The 11,217-nt window shown below is 57.4% G+C and overlaps 2 protein-coding genes across 2 annotated transcripts; one reads left to right on the top strand and one right to left on the bottom strand.

Annotated features, from left to right (window-relative positions):
* Positions 1-3,145: 3,145 nt before the first annotated feature.
* Positions 3,146-5,281, top strand: DICSQDRAFT_173444 (uncharacterized protein; the record flags this gene model as incomplete). Its single annotated transcript, XM_007369262.1, has 10 exons — positions 3,146-3,205; positions 3,266-3,668; positions 3,753-3,917; positions 3,972-4,055; positions 4,127-4,145; positions 4,193-4,221; positions 4,276-4,529; positions 4,593-4,790; positions 4,848-4,933; positions 5,005-5,281. The coding sequence occupies 10 exons, from the start codon at positions 3,146-3,148 to the stop codon at positions 5,279-5,281; spliced, it is 1,575 nt and encodes a 524-aa protein (XP_007369324.1).
* A 659-nt stretch (positions 5,282-5,940) lies between these two features.
* Positions 5,941-9,365, bottom strand: DICSQDRAFT_182880 (cytochrome P450). Its single transcript, XM_007369261.1, has 8 exons — positions 8,826-9,365; positions 8,736-8,747; positions 8,025-8,090; positions 7,461-7,952; positions 7,211-7,385; positions 6,363-7,125; positions 6,219-6,299; positions 5,941-6,145 (listed from the first exon to the last, which is right to left on the bottom strand). Exons 1-8 carry the CDS (start codon positions 9,231-9,233, stop codon positions 6,019-6,021), a joined length of 2,124 nt encoding a protein of 707 aa, XP_007369323.1. The 5' UTR covers positions 9,234-9,365; the 3' UTR covers positions 5,941-6,018.
* Positions 9,366-11,217: the final 1,852 nt, after the last annotated feature.

Below are 11,217 nucleotides of genomic sequence, written 5' to 3'. Positions count from 1 at the left end.
GCGTATACGAAAGGGACGGTCCCTGGGCCGGAACATATGGCGCTCTTAGGCTACCGCTGAGGGACCGAATGACACAGTGCACTGAGGCTGACGTGAGTCCTCCGAGTTCGAGCGTGCGTGATCTGAGCTGTGCGGGCCTGGCGTAGGCCATATGGTGCCAAACCGCCCTACCCTTTCTCAGGCTAAGTCTTTGGAAGATGTGCACAAGCATATGTGATCGACCGGCACGGGCCGGTGCATGGAAGACGAATAAGCGTACCTGCAGCCATTGCGTCGAATGTTGGGACCCGAGCTAGGCCTCACAGTAGACACCCGTGTTGTTACTGAGCGGAGGGGCAGGCACTGCAGGATTCGATATGACCGACGCGCCCGCGCTTCCAATCAGGCCAGCGCACGCCTGTAATAGATCGAAATGAGAACCAGTTGGATCTTAACACGATCATGACGTGAAGATCCCAGCATGACCATGGACATTCGAACGCGTGTATGTCCCGGGTCTGCAGACTCACTGATGACCACGCGAGCGTCCACCGTGCCCGAGATCGCCGCGCGTGCTGCTTCTTTCCTGCATCGTGACAGGCCCAAACCTGACGGCCCAATTGTCGCCGTCAGCCACAGGCACCTCGCTGCATGACCGTCGGCCGTGGGCCTCCGGACCCGGAGAGTGGCGCGCGTCGTCCGGATGGACGGTCGTCTTCTGATATGCGATAGGCTTCTTAGCCTGTCTGACAAGGGAAGACGCGGGGTTAACGAGAGCCGTGCGGTTGTCTAGCCGTTCATTATGGAAGAAGTGCACCTCGTGCATATAGGCTACTCGGCGGCGGAGAACGAGGGCCTCTGGTAGTCTAACTGCTGTCAGACACGCTCAGCAGAGAGGCAGCCAAAATCCGGATAGCAGGATGCTACGTACATATGCGAGCTTGGGGGGCGAGCACTGGAGCAGGATTGCGGACCGGCTGACGCAACACTTGAGTGCCAGACACCGCGAACCCCGAGCGAACGCTGGTGGGTTCTCGCGCAGGTGCGGGATGGATTAGTAACAAGCTGCGCGTGCGGTAGATGAAGGGTGTATCGGGCAGTATATGTTACTACTTGTCGAGGGACGCCGACAGATCGGATATAGTTTCCATGCAAGGCCTGCGGTGTGGCATCGAGTGCACTACATAATCTGCTAATACATTGATATGCCTCGATGCCGGCGAAGATAATGTGAGCGGCCGCCTGACGTGCCAGATCCTTCCGAACTGTCACTGATACCTGCAAGGGCCTTGTCCCCAGGCTGTTCCTGACGATGGGCACCAAACGGTCTTGTAGATTGTCTAGAGGTAGTGAAAAAGATACCAGGGAGGGCAGGGATGGCCCGGCGGACACCTAAGGGCGTAAGTAGAGTTGAAGAAAGAAGACGGATAGACGTGCTGGGCCCTGGCTCGCAGCCATCTACAAGCAGCACCGCCATGCCAAGTCCGCGCGAGGCGGACTAGTGCGAAGGACGGGCAGTTCGCGCCGGCGCCGTGTATTTGCGCGTGTTTACTCCGCCGTAGGGTACCGGCTATGGCCATCGGGGAGAATGCCAGGCTGAGGACACGGTACTGTTGCTCTCGATCTTTCTGCTATTGGATAAAAGAGGCCTCAATATTGTTGGAATGGAAGTTTGCACGAGGGCATCTGACATATGGCTCTCTCGGCCGTGCTTGTTGCTAGGCCTAATCGGGCACGCAGGCGCTGGTCGAGGGCGTTGCAAATACGAGCAAACTTGCAGTCGACGCGCGCGCGTCAACTGCAGTTTGCTACGCAAACGACAGTGAATTCTCATGCGTTTATCTTTTCGAATCGAGTTGTAGTTCTCCTGATATATTCTCTCATGAACGTTCTAACAGCGTGGCTCTACACCGACACCACACTGCTGGTCAGGTGCTCGCGCCTGATGCTTTTGACAGTCTACATGCCCGAGTGCACATGAGAGGGAAGGATCCAGTTACGTTCTCCTTGCAGCGCGTTGCTGACCATCTACGACTGTAGGATCCAAACTAGTCGGGTTGCGCTCGGATCTATGGCTTTCATGCCGTTTCGCGGAAGTCACGTTGCGCTCACAAGAGCGCAGCCAATGTGGGAAGCCATACATGCGACTCGACGACAGCCTCACGCATGCTGACAGTGACATGTCGAATGCGCATCTCACCACACCGGACTGTGAGGTAGAAAGTTTGGCGCACTACTCAAGCAACGTGGAACCCTTCCCGCCCACTCTCTATGTACTGGCACACGTATTGATGCCCTGAGTTGGTCAGAAGCGGCCACCACGCCTACGTATGCCACAGGGTCTAATGCATGCTCCGGGAAGTGCCCGTGCACCATCAGCCTTGAAACCGCTTCTCTGTCGCATTTTCGGTGTTATATGCGATGTCGCAAGATACGCCCTCGTCGTGATCCGCATAAACACATGGTAAACGTCAGGACATGTCCACCTTCTGGTCATTACCGGCACTGAAATGAGTGATCTCAGTATGCTCTCGGTTCACCATGCAGAATCCACGCTCAAATTGGACTTGACCCACCAACACCATTGGATTCTCTAACGAGTGCGGGATACACACGACCCTTCCGCCTGCTGAGGCAACGAGGTAGATGTCGATGGATCGCACGCTGCCCCTACCAATAACTGCTACTCAAGGTGCCATCGTCTTCAATGACTGACAGTTTCTCGCTGTTGGGCTCTACGCATCTGCCGCTGCCGCTGTCGATGTCTTGCTTGCTCTACTGCGACCGTGACGGTTTCTGTGCTGAAGATGCATCAGCTGACACGAAGCTCCTGTTGGGTCTATACTATATGACGGTGATCCCCTTGGCAAGATCATGGCGTCGGAATCGCTGGACGGAATGCCTATACGCCTCGAGGCTTCTCCGGTTAGCCTGATTGCCACATGCAGGCACAGGAGAGAACGACACCAGTACGTTCTCCAGATCATTTGCGACTTGCCGGAACTGAATCGTGACCACCCCCAGAACCGGCCACCCATCGACGCTAGGAAAGCAGAAGATATCTCCGATGGACCGCTTGCCAGTTGATGTCAACCTTCCGTGAGCAGAGGCCTTCCTACCACCGGTCTGGCCTATGCAATGGAGCTGATCCCATATCTCAGCTCTGATGACCAGCTTGGAGTGGGATGGCATCGGCTCGTTCATCCCGAGGGAAAAGTTTATTTCCGTTAGAAGGTACGAATGACAACCTTCGTGATCGCTCAGCCACTCAGCGCCATTGTCATAGAACGTCTACACCGATGCCTGGTTGTACGACAAGAAGACTTTGCATGACCTGGAAGCTGTTGTGGCCATGCTGCGTCGCAATCCGCTGCAGGCCCTCAACAGTCAGGCCCTCGAAACCGAGGATTCTCGCGGGCTATTAGACTACGACGACATCGAGATTGGTATACACCTCCAGATCACGCAGGGACAGGAAGGAGAAAAGACCGAAACGGATGGAGGAAAGACCTCTAGCACACGGAGATGGTGGCCTATCAGACGCCATAGCGACGGACGCGAGACTGTAGTAAAAGGATGTTACCATATCTGCAACATAAAGAAGAGGCAAGTATTCTGGTTGGATGAAGTTGACACCAACATCTTCTGGGAAGACCTTGACCATCGCATCATCGGAATTGACCATCTCGGTGAGTCGCAAGAGATTGCATGAGAGTCTGAATTTAGCAAGGCTCATTTCTATTGACCCATGCCAATTAGGATTTGCGGCGCAGGCGGCATACTGGTCTGTGGCTCGACTCTCCACGCAAACGCCGCTGATAGCAACTGGATCCCTACCCCGATGCACAGGGAGCACTTGTATATCTTTCCTGATAAACGAATCATCTCGCAACTAGAGCTTGACGACTTGAACGAAAGGCTTGCCTTCTGGGCATTCGGTGAGACTCTCCGAAATTCCACGTGGGAGGACAAATTATCTTTGGATTTTACAGATGCCGCGAGCTCGAAGGCATCGACATCACCATGTACCGCAGACGAACTTGCACAGTTCACAAAAATGGTTGGGAAGATAAAAGGTCCGTGAATGGAGATATGCCATATCCGACATCGCAACTTCTCACGATGCCAATTCAGCTGACACAAATAGACCAGAAGATGCTTGTATTGTAGGTCAGCGCCTTCTCTGATAATTCTGCTTCCTACGCTGAACTAGCGGTCTAGGCAAGTTGATGAGCGCACTCCGTACGCGTCTAATTTTCCCATCTAAGCAACAAATGTACTGATGCCCAGTTGCAGTCAAGATTCGTTTCGCGTACTTCCATGGGGAAGAACACGCCCAACTCAACAATTCGCACGGCTTCTATCCCCATCATTACGAGTCGGATTCTCACTCTCCTTGGTTTACAATCTTGAACTGGTTGTCCTTCTATACCGCTGTATCTTACTATCTCAACCTCAATCAGCTGTGGATCGGAAGGAAGATGAGTACGAGTCGCTGGAATGACTTCGTGATTCAGCTTCAAGATGACTGGCTGGCGGCTATCACGCCGGTGAGAGTGACTCGCATCTGTTTCCTGCAGTGATCCCAAGGCTGACGCCTTTGGGGTGAACAGGCTACGGTCGTGTTGGCTGCAAATTTCAGTTCTCTCGCCCTCTCATCAGTCGACCAGAATGGTCCCCCTTTCACAGAGCGCAATCTCGGGCAGATTGTTAGTTACATCTCGCTGATACTCAACATCAGCAACATTGCGGCCGCAACAATTTTGGCAAGGCAGCATCGCTCCGGTCATAATTCGAGTTTCGAAGGCGAGGTATGTGTATCTGGTGTTGGTCCGGGATTGGACATACTCACGCATATCATTGCCTAGCCGCCAAAGGGTGGCCCCCAAAAGAAGCAAGTGGAGGAGTTAGAGCGGCTCGCGGTCATCTATAGCATCCCGGCTACGTTCTTCTGGTGGGGTAGGCGGTGCTTCCTTCCGCACTTGCTCGTCTTCCGCAGCTCACATCATATTGCATCTCAAACAGGCTTCTAACCTTATTCGTCTCCATTGCGTGGATATGCTTCCATCGAACCAACCAGCTTACGAGGTATACGGTCGTGGGCATCGTCGGGCTATCGATGGTCCTCCTTGCCCTTGTTCTGCTGTACACCTATCGCGACAGTCATGGGTGGTCTTGGTTTGAGATCTGGGCATTTCCTTTGCAACCGTTAGTCGCCATTTACCGTGTCCTCTCAAAGTGGTTCTCCAAGATGTTCCCTGAACGCCAGAAATATCCCAGAAAGGACAGCTACGAAGCCTGACTGTACAGTAGGTTAGTGTCGTCTGCGCTGTCTAGGATGAGCGTCATCATCTGGTACATTCGTCATTCGATCGTTTGTACATTGTCATGTAGAACATTGTACCTCGTTCTTATCTCTCTACCTCTGCCATTGTGTTTGTTTCCGCATCTTTCTCGTATATGTACACCATCTCTACATTGGATGCATGATTATATAGTACAGAAAGCCGCGGCTCAGGCCATCCGGCCCGAATTACTGATCGCTGAGGCTGGGACACGAGAGGCTGGGACACGAAGCTGGCGGAACTGTAGGAAAAGTTCGACTCGGCTCGGCCGTGCTCACAGCATGTGCAAGCCCCTGGTACGATGTGAGCGGCCTCATGAGCCAGCGCTATCATCTAATGACCTACCAACTGCTGTAGCGACTGCTCATCGGACAGACACGACTTAATTTTCATACTCTTCTCCATTCCTCAACGGCACATACTACCCACTATTGTCACCTCCGTTGTGAGGAACACGCCTCGCGCCGTACGATGTTGTATTGCGACTAGCTCACCTTGTTTGTACCGGCTGACGATCGTACAGTCCCGAACGGCGCCCACCTTTGACCCTTGCCCATACTGCAGCAACGAACACGAGCATCGTGATATATTAGAATAAATGTAAGTGAGACGGCGCAATACACAGATATACAAGAGCAGTACATAGCAAATAGCAGATAGCAGCGGTCCGATGCGAATCCGCATCTAGAAGTCCTCATGATACACCGAAGTGTCTGTCAGTCCTTGGATCCGAACTGGGAGAGCGGAGGACGCGACGGATGTAGAGCGGCATCTGGTTGCCCCTATGGGGCTCAGACTTGACGCATGGGCGGGTCACGACGCTACAGGGGCGCGAGTGAGCAGCGCAAATCATAAGGATCGAGGGAAGAGCAAAAAGAAGAGGCTGAGACGTACTTGACTTTCTTCTCGATCTCGACCGCGGAGTCGTTCGAGAACTCGATGTCACGGAGCAGAACGAACAGGAAGACTTTGATCCTGCACAACAGTCCCGTCAGTCTGTGCCTCCTCCCTCCACAAGAACATGGAACGGAGACTCACTCGCTCAACGCGAACCGGTACCCGATGCAGGACCGGTTCCCATTCACGGGGTTGCCCCCGCCAAACGTCAGCATGTTCCCCCACAGCCCCTGCACGTGCTTCCCTCTCCCCTTCTCCTCGCAGCGCTCCTCTCTATGCCTACCCTCCTCCCACCTCTCCGGCCTAAACACGTCCGCGTCCTCGCCCCACGTCTCCCTGCCCTTATTCATCGCCTGTATCGGCACGCTGATGATGTCCCCCTTGCGCACGCGGATCTCGTCGCACATCCGCCCCCGCCGGTCCATATATGGCGCGGCGACGGGGATGACGTCGTCTTGCGTCGCGACGCGCATCGTCGTCGTGATCGGCGCGTACAGCCGGAGGGCCTCGCGCACGACCGCGTCGAGGTAGGGCAGGTGCGAGATGCGGTCGAAGAGCGCGGCCATCGCAGCGTCGTATGCTGCTGCCGCAGATGTCGGCGAGGAAGGTGGTGAACGCTCTGGCGAAGATGGTACAGATGCGGGCGTGGAAGGCTGTTGTGAGAAGGAGGGCTGAGATGGAGGTGGAGACGACACAGGCGCGGACGGGGCGGACGGAACGGGGACAGACCGCAGCTCTGCGCGGAGCTTCGCCTGCGCTGAGGGACAGCGGGCGAGCGCGTACAGCGTCCACGTGAGCGCGGACGCGCTCGTCTCGTGGCCAGCAGCGAGGAACGTCGAGATCTGGCAGAGGAGCTCGTTCATGGACATGCGCTGTTCGGGGACCTCGGAGATGTTCGAGCGCACTAACCACAGCGTAAATGTTATGTAAGCTAAACAAGGTTTACTTGCACGGCAGCGCCACATCTCGGAAGAAAGAGCGGTACTAACCAAGAACGCTGAGCAGGTCGCGGTCGAACACGGTCTTGTCGCCCTCGATCGCGCTCCGCTTCTCCGACGTCTTCTCCGACTCGGCGGCGACGGCCGCGCGCCGCTGCTCGATGAGCTCCGTCCCGATCTTGCGCATCGTCGCCTGCGCGTGCTGCATCGCCGCGTTTTCCCGCTTCTGCTCGCCCAGTCAGCACCTGTTCAGCCTCCACCTCAAGAGGTTGGAACAGGAGTAAAGGGAACAACTGCTCACAAATCTTCGCAGGACGGGAAACCACACCTGCAATATCGTCATCACCCGGAACTTCCGCGCAGTGCCAAAGATGACCCCGAACGCCTGCGCGAGCTCGCTCTCGTAGTCCCGCCGCTCCGCAGCCGCCTCGAGCGAGTGGAACGCGTACCCGAACCCCGCCTCCCCGATGACGTCCAGCGCCGCGCGCGCCAGCCACGGGAGCACGTCCAGCCGGCACGGTGCGTCGCTCGCTAGCTCCAGAGCGGACGATCCCGCAGGCTGGCGCGCCCTGACGGTGGGGATCGTCGGGGACGCCTTGGACGGCACGAAGGCGGCGAAGGGGTTGGGCAGGAACGACGTCGTGACGGCCGACGGACTCAGGAGAGGGGCGTTTGCTGCGGGCTCGGGGTCCGCGGTGCCCGGGCTGGGCGGCGCCTCGGCGCGCGCGAAGGGGTCGACGGGGGTGAAGAAGGCTTTGGGCGAGGCGGTGATGTCTAGCCAGATGTCGCGCAGCTTTCGTTATTTGTGAGGGCATGGTCCGTAAGGGAGAGCGGCATGGTTGCAGAGAGAAAAGAGCCAACGCACTCGGATGGCCGTCTCCCAGAATATCGGGGTGAGGGACCGGATTTGGGCAGCGGAGAACGCCGGGTTCTAGAGAGTAGACGTTCTGTCAGCATTCATCATCCTACGACAAGGCGATGTGCCACATGAGAATTTGGGAGGCGGATAGCATGATGTCCTTTGACGACAGTCGTCGCGCCTCGTTTACGACGCAGCCTCCACGACTACAAAACCAATGTAACAAGGTTCAATTCAAGTCATAGGCGGCCTCCACGTTGAACACAAGGCAACGCACGACACATCATGACGGAATGCGCAGTGGGAAATACCACCCGACAAGGAAGCTGTTCTGTGTCCTGTCGCCTGCCGAACCTTGCGGCTAACCCGGTGACGACGTCGACCTGAGCGATCCGTCGCCCCCACCCCACAAAAGCCGCCAAGAGCGAAATCGCCGAGCCGCTGCGCGCGCTGAGTGGAGACAGGCTGCACCGCCAGACTCCTCTCGCTGTCGTCGGTCGCAAGCAACGGCAGCGATGGCCGGAGAACCCAAGTGCGAGCCGCGTCGCAACCAACTGATCTGCACGGTCACGTGGGCGCATCTACCACTCGGTCCGCATCGCCGGGGGTCCCCAGGACAGCCGGAGCACTGAGGCGCGGCACGAGATGCGGGGCAAGAATTCGGGAAAATCGAGAGCGAGAAGGGAAGGGAAGCGTTCGCGGCAAGAGAGAACTCACCAATATCTTACGCTATGGGCACAAACACATGCGAGAAGGAGAATGCACGCGCGGTGAGAACACGAACACAGACACAAACACGCATCGCACCTGCTTCCGGTGCATGTCGCCCTCGGCGGTGAGCAGCCCCTCGTAGCCGGCAGCCATGCTCGCGAGCGCGTCGCGGACAAAGTCCGGCTTCGGGTACTCGTAGCCGCGGCTCATGATGTGGTTGACCGCGAGCGGGTCGACGGTCATGAGCCTGCAGCCGCCGATGAAGCCGCGGTAGACGAAGGTGGAGCCGTAGGCGGCGGCCCAGCGGGCGACGAGCCCGTTGTTCTCCTGGTCGTGCATCTCCCGGAGGTTGCCCATGAAGAACGAGGGCGAGGGCGGGCCGGGGAGGTGCCGGAGCGGGGAGCGGGCCTGGCGGAGGACGAGCATGAGGAACGTCCAGAGGAAGTAGAGCGTGACCGCTGCCGGCGCGAGGAGCACCAGGAGGAGGGAGGGCGGCGAGTACATCCTGTTGGATCCCTCTGTCCGGAGAGGGGAGCGAGGCGGTGGCTTGCAAGTGTGGGTCCGCGAAGGATTGTCAGTAAATACAGGAAGCAAAGGCCCAGGACGAGGTCGGCGCCAGATATTAATGGAGGTGCGCAGGAGGCTCTGTGAACCGCTGCAGGAATGGGAGCAGGGCGGGAGGGGAGTGCGAGCGGGCGAGGCGCATGGAAAGATGATAAAGGGCCCGGACGAGGGAAGGCGGTAGACACGGACACGGACACGAGCAGTCCCAACCAATGCGCGCTTAGATCACCGCGCGACATCTAATCGTGTCCACCCCGGCCTCCCCGGCCGCGACCAGCCAATCCCAGCCCGTCTCTCTCCCGACCGTGGGGAGCCCAATCGGCGCCTGCCCGAGCTGCCCGTCCTTGGCACTGGCTCCGAGTCCGCCTCGCGCGGACCCGTAAATCGTTGCCCTTTTCTGGCCGGTGGCGGTGCTCCTTGTAGATGTCTGCGGGCCAGCACGTCTATCCGTCTTCTTTCTTCGACTCTACTTACGGCCTTTGGGGTCCGCCACGCCATCCCTGCCCTCTCTGGTATCTGTTCTGCTACCTCTGTAGATCGGCCAAAGCATCTTTTGGCGCCCATAGTCAGGAACAGGGTAAAGCCCCTGCAAGTATCAGGGACCTGGCCCGTAAGGCCGTTCACCCACCTATCATCGTGCTGGCTTCTCGGCATCCCGATGTATTAGCGGAGTATGTACCTTGCCCAGTCCTCCTTGCACTCGACGCCATTTTGCAGGCCTCATACGGGAACATCTGGTCTATAGGCGTCCCTCGAGTGTCATATAGTGCCGGATGTACCCGGCGTCGAGCGTCCACGTATGCGTGCAAACAACACCGACGCTATTGAAGTAGCAGAAGCGCCATCGGTGCGACATTCCACCTTCAGTACGTCACGGCCACGATATTGGCTATGCAGTATGCTGATCACAGCTGCGAACAATAGAGTGGAGCGGTTTCGTCCTGGGCCCGCACGAGGGGCTAGCGACAGAGTCGCTCGCTCGGAGTTCTCGGCAACCATCACTCTGTTGCACCCGTCGGGCCGCACTCCTGCTCCCGTGCTCGCCCCCGAAGCTCGCGTACGTACGTAGCATCCTGCTATCCGGATTTTGGCTGCCTCTCTGCTGAGCGTGTCTGACAGCAGTTAGACTACCAGAGGCCCTCGTTCTGCGCCGCCGGGTAGCCTATATGCACGAGGTGCACTTCTTCCATAATGAACGGCTAGACAACCGCACGGCTCTCGTTAACCCCGCGTCTTCCCTTGTCAGACAGGCTAAGAAGCCTATCGCATATCAGAAGACGACCGTCCATCCGGACGACGCGTGCCACTCTCCGGGTCCGGAGGCCCACGGCCGACGGTCATGCAGCGAGGTACCTGTGGCTGATGGCGACAATTGGGCCGTCAGGTGTGGGCCTGTCACGATGCAGGAAAGAAGCAGCACGCGCGGCGATCTCGGGCACGGTGGACGCTCGCGCGGTCATCAGTGAGTCTGCAGACACGGGACATACACGCGTTCGAATGTCCATAGTCATGCTGGGATCTTCACGTCATGATCGTGTTAAGATCCAACTGGTTCTCATTTCGATCTATTACAGGCGTGCGCTGGCCTGATTGGAAGCGCGGGCGCGTCGGTCATATCGAATCCTGCAGTGCCTGCCCCTCCGCTCAGTAACAACACGGGTGTCTACTGTGAGGCCTAGCTCGGGTCCCAACATTCGACGCAATGGCTGCAGGTACGCTTATTCGTCTTCCATGCACCGGCCCGTGCCGGTCGATCACATATGCTTGTGCACATCTTCCAAAGACTTAGCCTGAGAAAGGGTAGGGCGGTTTGGCACCATATGGCCTACGCCAGGCCCGCACAGCTCAGATCACGCACGCTCGAACTCGGAGGACTCACGTCAGCCTCAGTGCACTGTGTCATTCGGTCCCTCAGCGGTAGCCT

This window comes from Dichomitus squalens, assembly GCF_000275845.1.
Source record: "Dichomitus squalens LYAD-421 SS1 unplaced genomic scaffold DICSQscaffold_46, whole genome shotgun sequence".
Classification (NCBI taxonomy): Eukaryota; Fungi; Basidiomycota; class Agaricomycetes; order Polyporales; family Polyporaceae; genus Dichomitus; species Dichomitus squalens.
The sequence above is the reverse complement of the archived record's forward strand: the minus strand, read 5'-3'. Positions and strand labels throughout refer to the sequence as shown.